We start from the raw sequence: 19,513 nt of genomic DNA on the forward strand, positions 1-19,513 counted from the left end.
ATTCTCGCACAGTAAGCACTCAATAAACACTATTGATTGACAGACTAATTCCTCTAGATTGTAGGTTCGCTGTGAGCAGGGAATATGTCTACACTCGGCTGTATTGTTCTCTCCCAAGTGCTCAATACAGTGTTCTACATATAGTAAGCGCTCAGTCTAATGGGGGAGACAGGAAAATAAACTATGGCTGTGGACATAAATGCTGTGGGTCTGAGATTCCACCTCCTTTTCTCCATAGGTGATCTCGGCAATCCCCCGGAAATGGTCAATATCAGCAAGGTGAAAAAATTCCTGTTGCTGGGATTCTAGGAGGCCCGGAGCTGATCCAGGCTGCGCTGTTCCTCCTGGTCTACCTAGCGGCTCTGACGGGGAATCTCCTCATTGTCGCCGTCACCAACCTCGACCGGCGCCTCCACATCCCCATGTACTACTTCCTCAGGAACCTGTCCGTCCTCGACCTCTGCCTCAAATCTGTCACCCTGTCCAAATCCATCCACAATTCCCTGACCGACCATATATCCAGTTCCTTCCTGGGCTGTGCCACCCAGGTCTTCTCGGTGGTTCTGTTTGCTGCCTCAGAGCTGTCCTCCTCACGACGATACCCTATGACTGCTATGCTGCCATCTGCCTCACACTGTGCTACAAGTTCCTCATGGACCAAGGGGCTTGTGGGAAGATGGCCGCCGCCTCATGGCTCGGCGGGGGGCTGTTTGCAGTGATGTCATCATCTGGGACGTTCTCCCTACCCTTCTGCGGATCCTTCATGATCTGACAGTTCTTATGTGATATCGCCTCCATGGTCTGACTCTCCTGCTCCGAAATACACCTCGTCATCGACGTGATCGTAGTAACTGGGGCCCTTTTGTGCATCTTCTGCTTTTTCTCCATTGTCATCTAGTATGTGTGCATCTTCCGGGCTGTGCTGAGGTTGTTGGCCGCCGAGGGCTGGGCCATAGCCTTCTCCACCTGCCTGCCTCACCTTGCCATCACGACCGTGTTTTTCACCACGGCTGCCTTCGCTAACTTATATCCACCCTCAGATTCCTCCTCAGATCTGGACCTGCTGGTGTCTATGTTCTACACGGTGGTGCCCCTTGCCCTGAACCCCCTTATCTAAAGCCTGAGGAACTGGGACATGAAGGAGGCCCAGGGGAGAGTCCAAGGTGAGAGTCCTTTCACCCAGGATAGAAAGTTCCTATTGATGCCTTGATCCTTTAGTTTCTCTCTCCTTGGATTGACTCTGAGCAAGGCTCATCCATCTAGAGAAACAGCGTTTCCTAGTGGAAAGAGCGCGGGGCTGGGGTTAGAGGACTTGTGTTCTAATCCCGGCTCTGCCACGTGCCCACTATGTGACCTTGACCAAGTCACTTAACTCTTCTGGGCTTCAGTTACTCCATCTGTAAAATAGGGGTTAAATCCTACTCCCTCCTACTTAGGCTATAACTGGGACAGGGATTGTGTCCAACTCCACCATCTTGTTTCTATCCCAGCACTTAGTAGAGTCCATGGCACATAGTAAGCTCTTAACAAATGCTATTATCATTATTAACCCCATCTACGAGGGTGCCTTTTTGTGCTTGGTCATTTTTCTTCTCTCATCCCCCAGGAAGGATCAGTTGGGCTAAGCGCTTAGTGGTACTCTGCACACAGTAAGAGCTCAATAAATGTGATTGAATGAATTGATCAATCAATGAACTGTATGTATTGAACACTTACTGTGCTCTGAGTACTGTAATAAGCACTTGAGAGAATGTAAGAAACACATTCCCTTCCAAAGTGAAATTACAGTCTAGACAGGGAGACAAACATTAACATAAATAAATATATTACTGATACGTACATACGTGATCTGGGACTGGGTGGGTGATTGGGTGAGAGAAAAGGAAATGAGGTTTTAGCAGGGGAAGGCCTCTTGGAGGAGATGTGTCTTACATGTACCAGTGCATCATATTTGGAGTTGAAGATATACAGTGAGGGTGAGAATTGAATATCTCACTGGTAAGGCAGCCTGTCATGACTGTGAGGTTTTGAATCAGGGAAGGATTCCATGGAACAGGATCATAATAATAATTATAAGAAGAATAATGGTATTTGTTAAGCACCTACTATGTGCCAAGCGCTGTTCTAAGTGCTGGGGTAGATACAAGGTAATCAGGTTGTCTCATGTGGGGCTCACAGTCTTCATCCCCATTTTACAGATGAGGTAACTGAGGCCCAGAGAAATTAAGTGGCTTGCCCAAGGCCATGCAGCAGACCATTGGCGGAGTCGTGATTAGAACCTAGGTCCTCTGACTGCTAAGCCAGTGCTCTTGCCACTAAGCCACGGTCTCCTGACAGCTGATTGGATGTACATGTCTGACTCCAGCCTCGATCTTGAAAGTCAGGTGCAAATTAACTCCGAGAGAGTCTGTACCTACCTGCGCTTGGATGTCCTTTAACGACCCAAAACTATCACGGCAACGAAGAAGTTAATGCTGTGTGACCTTGCACAAGTCAACTTCACTTCTCTGCGCCTCAGTTAACTCATCTGTAAAATGGGGATTAAGAGAGTGAACACTAAATGGGATAGGGATGGTGTCCAACCAGATTCACGTGTATCTATCCCAGGGCTTAGAACAGTGCTTAGCACATAGTAAGCGCTTAACAAGCACCATAATAATAATAATAACAATAAATGGGTGCAGGAAGGGCAGAGGGGGCAGAGGAGGACAGTGAATGGAGTTGTGGGTAGGAGGGTGGGGACAAATAAAGGGGGTGGCAGTTGACAGAAGGAGCATAGTCTTAGGGAAGGAAGGTTAGCGAATGTGATCAGGAGTGGGGATAAAGTGAGGTCTGGAGGAGGGAGGACTGGTACATCCAAACCATTTTAACATGGCCGTCCCACAGCTGTGAAGCAGATGAAGCTGGTGGGTTACTGACAAAAAAAACCATGATAGACCCCCTCATTGTCATCTCTGCAGTTATTCTGAAGGTTCGCCCCATGAGACACACGCCAGTGTGACGGATCACGTGGACCCCAGTGGGGTAGTCACTTGGGGAAGGGCCACTTCCCCATCCAAAGTCCCCAAGGTCCCCAGCGGTGCTGGACTCCCGAGAAGCCAGGCCCGAACAGGACGAAATGAGGCCCCTCAGTACAACGTGTGACCCGTCCCCCCATGGAGAGTCCCGAAGGAGTGGCAGGGAGCTTTTCCAGAAAGGCCCGGCTTCAGGGAAAGCCCAACATGTTCCAAGCCGGAAGCAAGAAGAGCCAGGACCCCACACACCTGCCGTAGATCCTCCTCTGGCCGAAATCCAGGAGTTGAGGGGACGGGGGGGACACGGTTGAAGGACAACAGAGAGCAGAGCCCGCTCGCTCCAGTCTGATCAGTTGAGTCTGGGGCGGGGAGTACAGGGCTGGGTTGGGGTTTTACAGCGGAGCCGGCGGTGACAGAGAACTAGAATCTCCTCACGTCTCCGTACGTAAAACCGATCACTCCCCCCGGCGTCTCCATGGCTCTCCATCTACTGGATCTATTAGTTGGGTGGAGGGAATGGATGGGGATGGATCGGTGACAAACGTTCTGGGTGGCCAATCGATCATATTTATTGAGCACCGTACTAAGTGCTTGGGAGAGTAAAATATACGATTGGCATACATATTCCCTGCTAGTAAGGAGCTTACATTCTAGAAGTGGAGAGAAACATTAATAGAGATACATAGATTATGGATCTATACATAAGTGCTGTGGGATCGAGACAGCGGTGAATAAAGGGGCCAAATTCAAGTGAAGGGCGACACGGAAGGGAGGGGGAGAAGAGGAAATCAGGACTTGGGGAAGGCCTCGACTAAGGTGTGGAGGTGTGATTTTAATAAGGCTTTGAAGGTGGGGAGAGTGAAGGTCTGCCGGATATGAAGAGGGAGGACGTTTCAGGAAAGAGACAGGACGTGGATGAGAGATCGTTGGCGGGAGAGATGAGATGGAGGTACGGTGAATAGGTTGGCATTAGAGGAGCGAAGTGTTCGGGATGGTTTGTAGTAGGAGAGTAGCGAGGTGAGGTAGGAGAGGGCGAGGTGATTGAGGGCTTTAAAGATGATGGTGAGGAGTTTCTGTTTGACGCAGTGGTGGATGGACAATCATTGGAGGTTCTTGAGGAGTGGAGAAACATGGTCAGAGATGGTAATGTTTGCCACTGAATGGTGTTTACTAAGCACCTACTATCTGAAGAGTACCGTGTTCAGTTCTGAGGAAGAGAACAGTGGTGGCTACATTAGATACAGTTCATTGAGAGAGCAGTCACTGAAAACTAGATGAGGGTTAAGCTCACTTGGGAGATAAAAGGCTCTCCTACCCCAGATTTGCCATGAAACAGGAGGCTCCATCTGGTGAGAGGTAATTTATTTCGTTGCGCTCAGCACAACACTCTGCCCAGAGTAAGTGCTCAAGATATTTGATCGATTGATTGATGGTGGTTTCCTTCTGCCTGAAGGTTGAAAGTTAAGAGGGGAAGCTTCTCATGGTCGCCCAGTCCACACATTTGGCTCGCCTAAAACCAACCTACTCACTGTATTCTGGTCTCATCTATCCAGCTACTGACCCCTAGCCCATGGCCTTCCACTGGCCTGAAACTCCCTTCCTTTTCATATAATGATAATAGGAATGATGATTGTATTTGACAGCAGTGGTCTAAGCGCTGGAGTAGATCCAGGGTTATCAGGTTGGACACAGTCCCTGATCCACATGAGACTCATGGGCATAATCCCCAATTATAGAGCAGGGAACTGAGGCACAGAGAAGTTAAGTGACCCAAACCCTATCCTCTCCCTGACTTTCCCATCAGTGTAGACGGCTCTAACAATCTGCCCGTCTCACAAGCCCGCAGCCTTCATGTCATCCTTGACTTCGCTCTTTCATTCACCCCACACATCCAATCCATCACCAAAACCTTCTGGTATCACCTTCATAACATCGCCAAGATCCGCCCTTTCTTCTCCATCCCAAACCGCTTCCTTGTTGATGCAATCTTTCATCCTATCCCGACTGGATTACTGCATCAGCCTCCTCTCTGATCTCCCATCCTCTTGTCTCTCACCGCTTCAGTCGATACTTCGCTCTGCTGCCCGGATTATCTTTCTACATAAGCGTTCTGGGCATGTTTCTCCCCTTCTCAAAAATCTCCAGTTGTTTTCTATCAATCTTCGGGAGAAGTAAAATCCCCTCACTGTTGGCTTCAAAGCTCTCCATCACCTTGCCCCTTCTTACCTCATTTCCCTTCTGTCCTTCTGCAGCCCAGCCTGCACACTCTGCTCCTCTGCAGATAACCTCCTCAATAGGCCTCCTTCTGGCCTGTCCCGCCGTCTATCCCTGGCCCACGTCCTACCTCTCGCCTGGAATGCCCTCCCTTCACACATCTGCCAAACTAGCTCTCTTCCTCCCTTCAAAGCCCTATTGAGAGCTCACCTCCTCCAGGAGGCATTCCCAGACCGAGCCCCCACTTTTCTCTCCTCCTCCTCCCCTCCCCATCTTCCCGACACCCTCCTTATGCTCTGCCCCTTCTCCTCCCCACAGCATTTGTGTATATTTGTACAAATTTATTACTCTATTCATTTGATTAGTGATGTTCATATAACTATTATTCTATTCATCTATTTTGATGGTATTGATGCCTGTCTACTTGTTTTGTTTTGTTGTCTGTTTCCCCCTCCTAGACTGTAAGCCCATTGTTGGTTAGGGATTGTCTCTATCTATTGCTGAATTGTATTTTCCAAGTGCTTAGAACAGTGCTCTGCACAGTAAGAACTCAATGAATACGACTGAATGAATGAATGAATGAATGCATGAAGTCACTTGCACAAGGTCACATAACAGGCACGTGGCAGAACCAGGACTGGAACCCAGGTCCCTCTGACTCTAAAGCCCTTGATCTTTCCACTAGGCCTCGTTGTCTACTCTGACCAACCATTGCTCTCCCCACTTTCAGAGACTTCTTAAAATCGTATCTCCTCCAAGAGGCCCTCCCCGATATTTTCCCTACGTTCTCTCCAGTCTGCCTTGCCCTTGCACTTGGATTTGCACACTTTATTCTCCCCACCATCATCCCCACAGCACTTAAGGACATATTTAAAATTTCTTTCAATGTATGTCTCTCCCTCTAGCCTGTACGCTCCTCGTGGGCAGCAAATATGTCTGCCAACTCTGCTAATATTACACTATTCCAATCATTTAATATAGTGCTCTGCACAAAGTAAGTGATCAATAGATACAATTGATGTATTGATTTGACTGTCATTGTCGGTTGAAGTTCTGAAGTAGCTTCCACCTCATTGTTTCTGTAGGTGGTTTCACCAATCCTTAGGAAATGGTCAATTGCATTGTGTTGAGGGAATTCCTCTTGCTGGGAATCTCGGAGATCCGGGAGCTGCAGCTGGTCCCCACTGCGCTGTTCCTCATGTTCTACCTGGCAGCCCTGACGGGGGATCTCCTCATTATCACCGTCATGGCCGTCGACCGGCACCTCCACATCCCCATGCACTTCTTCCTCAGGAACCTGTCCGTCCTCGACTTCTGCTACATCTCTGTCACCGTCCCCAAATCCATCCACAACTGCCTGACCTACCATAGATCAATTTCCTTCCTGAGCTGTGTCGCCCAGGTCTTCCTGATGGTTCTGTTTGGTGGTTCAGAGGTGTTCTTCCTCACGGTTATGTTCTACGACCACTACACTGCTATCTGCCTCCCCCAGCGCTTCGAGGTCCTCATGGACCATAGGGCTTGTTGGAAGATGGGCGCCGCCTCATGGCTCGACAGGGGGCTGTTTGCAGTGATCTCAACCTCCCTACCCTGCTCTCCCTACCCTTCTGAGGATTCTTCCGGATCCCACAGTTCTTCTGTGACAATGCTGTCATGGTCCAACTCTCCTGCTCCGAAACGTACCTAGTCATCGATGTGATCATAGTCACGGGGAAGCATTTGGACGTCTCCTGCTTCGTCTCAATCGTCATCCCGTTCTTGCGCATCTTCCGGGCCGTGCTGAAGACACCGGCCCCTGAGGGCCGGGCTAATGCCTTCTCCATCTGCCTGCCCCACCTCGTCGTCATGCCGTGTTTTTCACCACGGCTGTCTTCGGTACCTTACATCCAATCAATCATTCAATCAATCAATCGTATTTATTGAGCGCTTACTGTGTGCAGAGCACTGTACTAAGTGCTTGGGAAGTGCAAGTTGGCAACATATAGAGGCAGTCCCTACCCAACAGTGGGCTCACAGTCTAAAAGGGGGAGACAGAGAACAAAACCAAACATACTAACAAAATAAAATGAATAGAATAGACATGTACAAGTAAAATAAATAAATAAATAAATAAATAAATAAATAAATAAATAAATAAATAAATAAATAAATAAATATGTACAAACATATATACATATATACAGGTGCTGTGAGGAAGGGAAGGAGGTTAGATGAGGGGAATGGAGAGGGGGACGAGGGGGAGAGGAAGGAAGGGGCTCAGGCTGGGAAGGCCTCCTGGAGGAGGTGAGCTCTCAGTAGGGCCTGGAAGGGAGGAAGAGAGCTAGCTTGGCGGATGGGCAGAGGGAGGGCATTCCAGGCCCGGGGGATGACGTGGGCCGGGGATCGATGGCGGGACAGGCGAGAACGAGGCATGGTGAGGAGATTAGCGGCAGAGGAGCGTAGAGTGCGGGGTGGGCTGTAGAAGGAGAGAAGGGAGGTGAGGTAGGAGGGGACGAGGTGATGGAGAGCCTTGAAGTCGAGGATGAGGAGTTTCTGCCACCCTCAAACTCCTCCTCAGCTTTAGACCTGCTGGTGTCCGTGTTATACACGGTGGTGCCTCCTGGCCTGAACACTCTCATCTACAGCCTGAGGAACAGGTACGTGAAGATGACGATTGGGAGGGTCCGGGTTGGGAGTCTTTTCTCCAGAGATAGAAAATTTCACTTCATGCTCTGACACTGTTATTTCTGTCTCCGTGGATTGACTCTAGAAATCTATCATTAATCATGGAAAGAGAATGATGAGTCTGTTGAGGTTGTTCTAGAAAGGAGTCCCAGAGTGGGAACCACATGGGAATGGGAACTTATTTAAGGTGTGGGGGCCGGGACCACAGAGAGTTCACGATCCTTGTCTTCCGAGATTCTCGGACTGTCAGCCATCGCAGCGAAGCTCCGGACCCGTCCTCCCATGGGGAATCCCCCAGAAAATAACTCACCCGTCGTCTGAGAGGACTTCGCAGCCAACCGGAGATCTGAGAGGGAGAGGGAGGATCCTGACAGATCTCACCCCTCACCCAGATCTTCCTGTCACCACCACCAGCATCCAGGACCGACGAAATGGAGTGAGCCTCTCTCTCAGCAGAGGTCGATGCATTCCAGCCCAGGACAGGCCCCGTGACTCCAGAAAGGATCAGGGGAAAGGTGAATTGCAAAGAAGAGAAATTTCAATATAAGCCCAGGAAATAACAGGGATTTTCCTGCTCTTTCTTGACAATAATAATTGTGGTATTTGTTAAGTGCTTACCATATGCCAAACTCCATATTCAGTGCTGGATTAGATAAATCATCAGATTGGACATTCTCCCTGTCCCACATAGGGCTCATTGTCTTTAACCACATTTTACAGATGAGGAAACCGAGGAACAGAAAGTTAAGTGACTTGCCCGAGGAGGCCCAGCAGGAATGTGGTGGGGCAGGGATTAAGACCAAGGTCCCCTAGACTCCCAGGACCACCCTCTTTCCACTAGGTTGTGCTGCTTCTTCAGTTATGTAGAATAATGTGACCACAATCCTTGCAGATGTTTGCAAATGTAATAGATTTAAAGGAGTCAGGAATGGTTTCAGTGCCGTCCTGAACCAAGGCCAGTTATGGGAGGACATGAACAATCTGATTAGCTTCTATCTACTCCAGGTCTTAGTACACTGTCTGGCACATAGAGAGCATGAGAAATTACCATAAAAAGCCCCAGATTCCCTCCAACTCAAAAATTTTCGCCTCTCCTGTGCACTTTTCTCTGGAATATTATTCTCATCCCTATATTTCCTAAATGTCCTTAGGCAGTCAACGTCAATTCCCAGAAAATGACCAATGTCGCCGTGAAGACTGAATTCCTGGTCCTGGGATTCTTGGAGATCCGGGAGCTGTAGCTGGTCCCTGCTGCGCTGTTTCTCCTGGTCTACCTGGCGGCCCTGACGGGGAATCTACTCATCGTCTCCATCACCGCCCTCGACCGGACCCTCCACACCCCCCATGTTAAGAACCTCTCCTTCATCGACCTCTGTTGCATCTCCGTCACCGTCCCTAACTCCATCCACAACTCCCTGACCAAGAAGAGGTCCATCTCCCTGTTGGGCTGTGCTGTCCAGATCTTCTCCGCGGCATGGTTTGCCAGCTCAGAGTTGTCTGTCCTCACAGTGATGTCCTATGACGGCTAGGCCTCCATCTGTCTCTCTCTGAGCTATAAGGTTGTCATGGCTCAAGGGGCCTGTGGGAAAATGGTCACCCCTCCTAGCACAGCGGGGGCCTGTTTACAGAGATGTGTTCAGCTGGGACATTCTCCCTGTCCTTCTGTGGGTCCAACACCGTCCCCCAGTTCTTCTGTGACGTCTCCCCTCTGTTGAAGATCACCTGCTGCGAGAAGCACATCACCATCGATGCGACCGTGATTTCTTGAAAGGCCTTAGGTGTCGTCTGCTTCATTTCCATCGTCATCTCGTACGTGCACATCTTCCAGGCCATGCTGAATATGCCGACCGTAGAGGGCTGGGCCAAAGCCTTCTCCTTTCTGCTTCACTTCGGGAACGTCACGGTTTTCCTCTCTGCTGATATATTATTCTACTTCAAGCCGCCCTCAGACTCCTCTTTGATCGTGGACCTGCTAGTGTCCGTATTCTACATGGTGGTGCCCCCCTCCCTGAACCTTCTCATCTACTGCCTGAGGACAAGGACATGAAGGCTGCCATGGGCAGGACCCTCAAAGAGTCTCTCACCCAGCCTCCCCAATGGGATAAATTATCTCCTTCCTTATGCAAATACTCTTACACGACCACTTAACCAAGGTATTACCCTTGGACAGATACTTAGCTATCCTACAGAGTTCACAGAAAATGCTGTACGTTGATGAATTGTCAAAGTCTGGGAGGGAGACGGCAAAGACTGAAGTAGGATTGACAATCCAGTTTTGGGGAGGCATCGTGACCTAAAGGAAAGGGAGTCCCTGTATAATGTAAGATCATTGTGGGCAGGGAATGTATTTAACAACTCTGTTAAATTGAACTCTCCCAAGTGCTTAGTACAGTAAATTCTGTTTTGGCGCGCTTCTAATCCCTGCTCTGCCACTTGTCTTCTCTGTTACCTAGGGCGAGCCACTTAACTTCTCTCTACCTCAATTACCTCATCTTCAAACGGGATTAAGACTGTGAACCCCACGTGACTCTATGACCTTATATGTACCCCAGTGCTTAGAATAGGGCTTGTCACATAGCAAGTGCTTAACAAATACCATAATTTTTTTTAAAATGTTATCATGGCATAAAGGAATGGGAATAGCTCTAGACTGTAAGCTTATTGTGGTCAGGGAGCATGTCTACCAACTCCGTTATATTCACCTATTTCAAGTGCTTAATACAGTGCTGGGCCCAGAGTAAGTGTTCAATAAACATGATTGATTGATTTATTGAGACGAGTTCTGTTGCCAGCTCTGCTACTGGCTTGCTGTGTGACCTAGGGGCAGTGACTTAACATCCGTAGGATCTCTCTTCCTCTTATACTCTGAGCCCCTGTAGGACAGGAATTGTGCCTGAACTGATTCTTTTGTTTCTACCCCAGCAAGTGGAACAATTTAGGCACACAACATCTTAATAAATACAGTAATGATATCATTATTAGTGATGACTATGAAAATATAATGATATGTTCTTTAGCATTACCCTAGGGGTGGGAATGAAAGTTGTAAAATGGGAGGTGGTATGGGAGAAGGGAAGAAGGGATAACTGCAGCTCTGTCTTGTCAAATCCATTCTCTCTCATCAGTCCATCTTTCCTTCCATCCATCCTTCCAACCATTCATCTAGCCCGCCATCCATCCATCTATCCATCCATCCAGAGCACGGGCTTGGGAGTCAGAGGTCACGGGTTCTAATCCCGGTTCCACTACCTGTCTGCCATGTGACCTTGAGTAAGTCACTTCATTTCTCTGTGCCTCAGTTACCTCATCTGTAAAATGGGGATTGAGACAGTCAGCCCCATGTGGGACAGGGACTTTGTCCAACCTGATTAACTTGTATCTACTCCAGCACTTAGAACAGTGCTTGGCACATAGTAAGCACTTAACAAAGACTATAATTATTACTATTGTTATTATCAATGGTATTTACTGACCACATCCTGGGTACAAAACACTGTAGTAAGCTCTGAGGAGAGTTGAAAAGAGATATAATTGCATCGTTCCGGCTCTCCACGAGATTAAGGGTGATTAATGGGGGATTAATGGGGGAGATAGACGAAGAATAAATTACATAGAGGAGGAAGGAGAGAAAGGAAAGATGAGAAAGTGGTCGAACCCTTGTTTCAAGAGTGCAGTTTATATAGTCAGTATGAACAGAGCATCAACGGATTTGCAATCAGAAGAAGCAGCGTTGCCTAGTGGGTAGAGTGTGGGCCTAGGATTCAAGTGGACATAGGTTCTGATCTCTATTCCACTACATGTCTGCTGTGTGACCTTGGGCAGCGTCGCTTAACTTCTCTGTGCCTCAGTTCCCTCATCTGTAAAATGGGGATTGAGATGTGAGCCCCACGGGGGACGTGGACTCTGTCCTATCTGATTAGCTTGTAGCTATTCCAGTACTTAATATAATGCCTGATATATAGTAAGCACTTCACAAAGACTATAAGAAAAAGTTGCAATTGGCTGATTGACTGACAGACTGAGTGTCTCAGGTTGTGAATTAGACAAAGATGAAACCATCCACAGTGGATAAAGACTGTCGTTGAAAAGAGGAACCGTTGGAACACTGGGATGCAGTTGCAACTGTTTCCACGGGAACCCCGAGGGCCGGCACGATCGCTGATGCTGCAGGGACCGAGCCCTTTTCATCCAGGAGCCCCAGGAACCATGTGAACAGAGGGTGCGTTGATTGTACAGGCCACGAGGTCCCTTGGCAGGGCCCCGAGCCATCATCCAGGAATGCCCTCGGAGCAACCCCTGCTTCAGCTACAAGAATGTGGCCCTGTCTGGAGAGCTTCTCAGGGTCTGAGGGAGAGCAGAGATGGATAGAGGGTTCCTCTCTTTTCCTTTCTGGCTGACCAAACCCAGAAGTCTGAGGGGAAAGAGGGGACCAGCCCAGCCCTGCAGAAAGTGAAAGTGACTCGGTGAAAGTGACTGGGCGTGAGTGGGATGAAGGGGAGGAGTGGACAAGGATGAGGATGGAAGAGATGGAGCCAATCTGGGGCCCAAACTGATGTTCAGACCAGGACCGTGGCTAATAACGGGGGAGGCAGGCTTGTAGGAGGAGAGATGTTTTCCAGTTCAGTAACCCCCAACCATCATTTACCTCTCCTCTTCATCCTCAAGCCTCGCTACCATGCCAACTACCCGCCAGACTGTGATGCTCCAGGACATTCACTGTGGACATTCACTTTGACCTTCAGTGGGTCCCAGAATTTCTTGCAGAGGGTAAATGACAGGCAGGTCTGAGAGAGTGTGACAGGCTTTGGACAGCCACTGGCACTATCATCAATTCTGCCCAGTAAGAGTCCTTCCCAAATGCCGGGAGAAGACAAATAGTGGAAAAGGTTGTAATCCCTGTCCTCATGGGCTTTCCAGCCTACTGGACTAGGTTAACACAGTATAATTTGGGGTCAATCAATTAATCTTGAATCTTATTTATTGAGTGCTTATTGTGTGTACTAAGCCTATGGGAGAGTAATGATAATAATAATAATAATATAGTAGTAGTTGTTAAGTTCTTACTATGTCCCAAACTCTGTCCTAATCCCTGGGATAGATACAAGTTAAGCAGGTTGGATACAGTCCTTGTTCCACATGGGGTCCACAGTCTTAACCCCCATTTTACAGATAAGGTAACTGAGGATCAGAGAAATTAAATAACATTTACATGGTCACACAGCAGGCATGAGGAGGAGTCGGAATTAGAACCCAGGTCCTTCTTACTCCTTCTGACTCCCTAGCCCGTGCTCCATCCATTTTATAACACCATAACAGACACATTCCCTGCCATTTCTAGAAGGAAAAAAGAATGGAAAGATGAATATGCTATTTTGGCGTGCCATTTTACAGATGAGGAAACTGAGGCCCAGAGAAGTTAAGCGACTTGTCCAAGGTCCCACAGCAGCAAAGGGACAGAGGCAGGATTAGAACTAAAGTCCTATGACTCCCAATAAGCTATCCCTGGGAGAATACAATAGAATAGAGCTAGAAGGTGTGTATGCTGCCTGCAAGGAGCTCATGGTCAAGAAGAGAACTCCTGGGCCCATGCTTTTTCCACTAAATGAGGATGGAAATGAGTTGATTCGTGCTTGAGGTAGGTGAAGTGGGTTTAGCGGGCTGGGAAATGAATAGGGGAAGCTGGTTGGAGGAGGGGGAATTTTAGCAGTGCTCAGAATTTGGAAAGAACTGTGCACTCTCTGCTTTTGCATGGCTAAGAGAGGGAATTTCAGACTAAGATAGAAATGGGAGAGTCGATCGCGAGTAATAATTTGAACGTTGTTCTGAGAACTGAGAAGACGAATTGAACGATTCGAAGGGAGTGAAGTGCAGATACAGGGTGGAGAGCCTTCAAGCCGATTTTGAGGTTTTGTTGCCTGCGAAAAGACACCACATGTCCTGAGGGGAGGTAGAGGATAGGAGAAGATGTAGGCTGAGTGATGCTTGAGGAAAGTATTAGATGAATGATGAGGTATGCTCGTGCTTGTGTGAGTACAAGTGTGAATGCAGATATTGAGCAAATGGAATCAGTTTAATGTATATGTGAATTTTATTTTTCATTTTTGTTTTATGGTATCGTTAAGAGTTTATTGTATGCCAAGTACTGTACTAAGTACTGAGATGGATACAAGCTAATCAGATCGGACACAGTCCATGCCCCACATGGTGCTTTCGGTCATAATCCTCAATTTACAGATGAGGTAACTGAGGCACAGAGAAGGTGAGTGGCTGGCCACAGGTCATACAGCGGACAACGGGCAGAGACTGGATTAGAAAGCAGGTCCTTCTGTCTACCAGGCTCATTCTCTCTCCACTAAATGGATGAATTTCTGTATAAAGGCACTTCTTGTTTGACTATAAAACCACCGAAACAATTTCACAACTGTCATGTTCATATCTTTATGTTCTCTGATCTTTCCTACCCGCTATTCATTTTAGTTTCAGTATCCTCAATCAAAAATAGTATTCTTTATATTTATTAAGTGCACACTACGTTCCAAGCAAAGAACTAAGTGCGGAGGAGATTCAGAACAATCTAGTAGAACACAGTCCGTGTCCCACGAGGGATTCACAGACTAAGTAGGAGGGAGAACAGGTATCAAATCCTCATTTTACTATTGGAAGACTGAGGAGTAGAGAAATTGTCACTTTCCCAGCTGACAAGTGGTAGAGTTGGGATTAGAACTGGGATTAGAACCCAGGTCCTCTGACTCCCAGGTCTATGTTTTTCCCAAAAGCAGCCTGCTTCTACACAGTTTGAAGCTTGGTGCTTCCAATACAATGGAAGCTCCTTGAGGGCAGTGATCATATGTACTAATACTCTATAGGTACTCAATAAATAGAATTGATTGACTTAGTCCTATTTCTTCACCCACAACATCAATGTCTCTAAATTGAGGTGTTCCCTCCCTCTTCCTATGCAGGGAATCGACATCAATCCCCAGAAATGTTCAGTCTCTACGGCGAAATCAAAGAATATTTTGAATTCAATAACTGTTTCCTCTCCATAGAGAATCACCAGCAAGTATCCTGTCTATTCTTCACTTATCCCATGAATTGAATGTAAATTTGGCTCTTCCCTCATCACATGCAGAAAGTCAGTGCTGACCCCCCCCCCCCCCCAATGCCTAATGTCTCCACAGTAAGGGAATTCCTCGTGCTGCAGATTTCTCTGATTTCTTGGCAATCTGGGAGCTGCAGCTGGTCCAGGCAGCGCTGTTCCTCCTGTTCGACCTGGGGGCCCTGACGAGGAATCTCTTCATCGTCGCTGTCACCACCCTCGACCGTCGCTTTCACACCCCCATGTACTTCTTCCTCAGACACCTGTATGTCCTCGACATCTGCTACGTCTTCATCACCCTCCCCAAATCCATCCACAACTCCCTGACCAACCGTAGAGAAATCTCCTTCCTAACTGTGTAGCACAAGTATTGCTGGTGATTTTCTTTGGAAATGCAGAATATTTTGTACTCAGGCGGTTTCCTATGACCACTAAGCCGCCATTTACCTCCCCCTGCTCTATGAGGTCGTCATGAACAGGGTGGTCTGTGGGAAGATGGCGGCCGCCTCTTGGCTCAGTGGGGCTTGTTTGAAGTCTTGTTTTCAGCTTCGACCTTCTCACTGTCCCTCTGTGGGTCCAAGACTGTCCGGCAGTTTTTCTGTTACATCCTCTCCCTGCTGAAGATCACCTGCTCTGAGGACCACATCACCGTCAAAGCGAACGCCACCGCCGAATTAGCGTTAGGCATCGTCTGCCTCATTCTCATCATCGTCTCGTACGTGTTCATTTTCCGGGCGATGCTGAGGATGCCGGCCGCCGAGGTATGGGTCAAAACCTTCTCCAACTGCATGCCCCACCTCGTCGTCGTCACTCTCTTTGCCATGAATTCTTTACGTGCTCACTTGAAGCCACCCTTAGATTTCCACTGAGTACTGGACCTTTTGGTGTCCGTGTTCTACACTGTGGTGCCCCCTACCCTGAACCACCTCATCTACAGCCTGAGGAACTGGGACATGAAGGCAGCCCTGGGCGAGTCCTTAAGGGGAGATTCCCCCTCCCTCTTCTAAGGGACAAAATGTCTGCTTTCTTCTTCAGACTATCCCATTCCTCATTAGTGTTCTGACAGTGAGGGTATCCATATTAAGAGCTCTCCAAGGAAAAAGTCCAGAGTCTGAGGATTTGTCAATGTCTGAGACAGAGGCTGATAAGACGTGTGTGACTGTAAGCCTGGTGTGGGCAGGGATTGTTTCTCTTAATTCTGAATGGTATTTTCCAAGCGCTTAGTACAGTGCTCTGCACACAGTACTAAGTACGTGCTGAGTAAACTGAAACTGTAAGTGCTGTGTAAGTGCTAAGTAAGTGCTCTGCACTCAATAAATATGATTGAATGAATGAATGAACGATTGACAAGTGATTGTTTGGGCGGCATCATGATTTAGAGACTGAGTGAGAAGCAGCGTGGCTCGAGAAGCGGCGTGGCTCAGTGGAAAGATCCCGGGCTTTGGAGTCAGAGGTCATGGGTTCAAATCCCGGCTCTGCCAATTGTCAGCTGTGTGACTTTGGGCAAGTCACTTCACTTACCTGGGCCGCAGTTTCCTCACCTGTAAAATGGGGATTAAGACTATGAACCCCCTGTGGGACAACCTGATCACCTTGTAACCTCCCCAGCGTTTAGAACAATGCTTTGCACATAGTAAGTGTTTAATAAATGCCATTATTATTATTATTATAGGAATGAGCCTGTGGCTGGGAGTCAAGAGATTTGAAAGCTCTACCCTGTTCTGCCACCGGCTTGCTGTATGACCTGGTCCAGCCACGTAACCTCTTTGGGTCTTTCTGTAAAATCGGGATTAAATATGTGCTCTCTCTCCCTCTTACGATCTGAGCCCCTGTGGGTCAGGAAACGTGTCCGATCTGATTAGTTTGTTTCTACGCTAGCACTTGGCAGACTGTTGCAAGTAAATTTTTAATAAATTCAATAATGATAATGTTGATACTACTACCGATAGTAACAGTCATTCTACGAATTTTAAGATCACTCTTGGTGGTTGTGAAAATCAGAAAATTGGAGGGTGAAAAGGGAGAAGGGAGGCAATCCTGGAAACTGTCCCCCAGATTTGATGGCCAGTTTACTTATTTTGATGCCTGTCTCCCCCTTTCTAGACTTTGAGCCTGTTGTGGGCAGTGACTGTCTCTATTTGTTGCTGAATTGCAGTTTACAAGCGCTTAGTACTGTGCTCTGCACATAGCAAGCATTCAAAAAATACGATTGATTGAATGAATGAATGAATTTGACTGAGCAAATCCTTGCCTCGAATCCATTAGTTCATCCATCCTTCCATCCATCCGTCCATCTGTCTGTATGTTCACCCATCTCTCTGTCCATCAATCCATCCATAAAAATAATAATAATAGCAATATTTGTTAAGCTCTTACTATGTGACAGGCATTGTAATAAGTGCTGGGGTGGATACAGGTGAATCAGGTTTTACACAGTCCCTATCTTACATGGTACTCACAGACTCAATTCCCATTTTACAGATGAGATAACTGAGGCATAGAGAAGTGATGTGACTTGCCTAAGGTCACAAAGCAGACAATCCACTCATCTATCCATCCATCTATCCAGCCATCTATCCACCCACCCTTCCATCCATCCAACAACCCATCTGTGCATCCATCTGTGCTATCAATCCATCCATCAAGCAGTGATATTTGTTGAATGCATCCTGGGTGTAAGGTGCTGTAGGGAACCCTTCAGAAGTATCAAAATAAATTTAACATCATCTCTGGTTTCCAAGAGCTTAAAATATAGCAGGAGAGATAGACACAGAATTAGTTCATGAGAGGACAAAGAAGAGGATGGAAAGAATGGTAAATAGATGCCTATTTGCTTCTATGTACAAAGCTATAATGGTGGGTGTGAGTGCAAAAAAGGAGAAGTAGTCTAAGATGCTGATTGGTAGGTGGGAGAAGATGATTTAAGAATAAGAAAAGTGAATCGTGCAAGGAATCCTGGAAGTGGTGGGATGATGGAGGGGGTATGAAAATGGGGAAATACGTGCTCTGACGGACTGGAAGAGGGGAGGAGGAAATGTGGGCTGACAGATTATTTCTCCATTTTCCAACTCTGAGATATTTTGAAAGGGGACGGGGCCATTCAGAGGAGAGAATACAGTGACCTCCTCACCCCAGTTTGATACAGTGTCTCAGCTCTGAGATAGAAGAAGATGAACCCTGGCTACAAGCTATTCCTTCTGAAACCAGGGATTTTCCTGTCGTGTCCACCCAGCCAATATTAGTGGTTCCTTCCCATCACCCGGTTCTCAAAACCCCTCAGCCCCTCCCAATCTGAAAATAATGATCATAATAATGCTAATTGAATTTGTTTAGTACTTAATATGTGTCAAGCACTCTTTTCTTAAATGGCATTTATTAAGCGCTCACTATGTGCTGGGGGTGGGGGTCACAAGGTGATCAGGTGGTTCCAGTGGAGCTCACAGTCTTAATCCCCATTTTACAGATGAGGTAACAGAGAAATTAAGTGACTTGCCCAAAGGCACACAGCTGACAATTGGTGGGGCCGGAATTTGAACCCGTGACTTCTGAATCCAAAGCCCATGCTCTTTCCACTGACCCACACTGCTTTTCTGGGGTAGATACAGCGTAATCAGGTTGTCCCACGGAAGGTTCACACTCTTAATCCCCATTTTCCAGATGAGGTAACTGAGGCCCAGAGACGTTAAATGACTTGCCCAAGGTCACACAGCAGACAACTGGCAGAGTCAAGATTAAAACCCAAGTCATCTGACTCCCAAGCCCTTGCTCTTGCCACTAAGCTATGCTGCTTCTCGTTCTGCTTCCCTGGGTTGCCTCTCCAGGCCAGCCCGGCGGAGGGTCTTAGGATAGATGTATAGTCATTTCTCGTTCTTTCTAGATTTTCAATCAGAAGAAGTCAGAAAATACAACTGATTAAATGACCGATTGATTGTTTGAGGTCATGAACAAGATGAAACTCAGGAAAGCAGCATGGTTAGTCGTTAGAGCATGGATCTGGGAGTCAGTATGAGTGAGGTCTAATCTCGGCTCTGCTACCTTTCTGCTTTGTGACCTTGGGCAAGTCTTTTCACCTCTCTGGGCTTCAGTTACCTCTTATGTAAAATGGGGATTGAGACTGTGAGCCCCACGTGGGACAGGGACTATGTCCAGTCTGATTAGCTTGTCTCGAATCCCAGGACTTAGTACAATGCCTGGCACATAGTAAGCGCTTAAGAGGTACCATTGAAGAAAAAAAATAACGGAAGCGCCCACTTGTTGACCCAGATGGTCCCTAACAGCGGGAACCGTTAGGATGCTGTTGCCATGGAACGCTGCAGACAAATTCCATCACCGGATCTTCATCCGTGTGGAGTCTCAGAGACTTTGGAGACGCATCGCCGTGCTCTGATCCTCCGGGGACATGTCTGGAAATCGCGTCTCAGTGTCCGCGGGAGAGCAGAGAGGGGCTAGAGGCTCCTCGCTGTTCCTCCGTGGCCGCTGCATGCAGGAGTCCGAGGAGAAAGGGGGGATCAGCCCAGCCCAG

General features: G+C 47.7%; 1 protein-coding gene across 1 annotated transcript; it reads left to right on the plus strand.

Moving 5' to 3' along the window:
- The first annotated feature begins 2,929 nt into the window (after window positions 1-2,929).
- LOC119939032 (olfactory receptor 14A16-like) lies at window positions 2,930-9,939 on the plus strand. Its single transcript, XM_038758809.1, has 9 exons — window positions 2,930-2,971; window positions 6,388-6,488; window positions 6,600-6,747; window positions 6,861-7,029; window positions 7,786-7,864; window positions 8,080-8,137; window positions 9,245-9,400; window positions 9,610-9,648; window positions 9,721-9,939. Exons 1-9 carry the CDS (start codon window positions 2,930-2,932, stop codon window positions 9,937-9,939), a joined length of 1,011 nt encoding a protein of 336 aa, XP_038614737.1.
- The last annotated feature ends 9,574 nt before the right edge of the window (window positions 9,940-19,513 follow it).

The sequence above is a fragment of the Tachyglossus aculeatus genome, chromosome 17 (assembly GCF_015852505.1).
Source record: "Tachyglossus aculeatus isolate mTacAcu1 chromosome 17, mTacAcu1.pri, whole genome shotgun sequence".
NCBI lineage: Eukaryota > Metazoa > Chordata > Mammalia > Monotremata > Tachyglossidae > Tachyglossus > Tachyglossus aculeatus.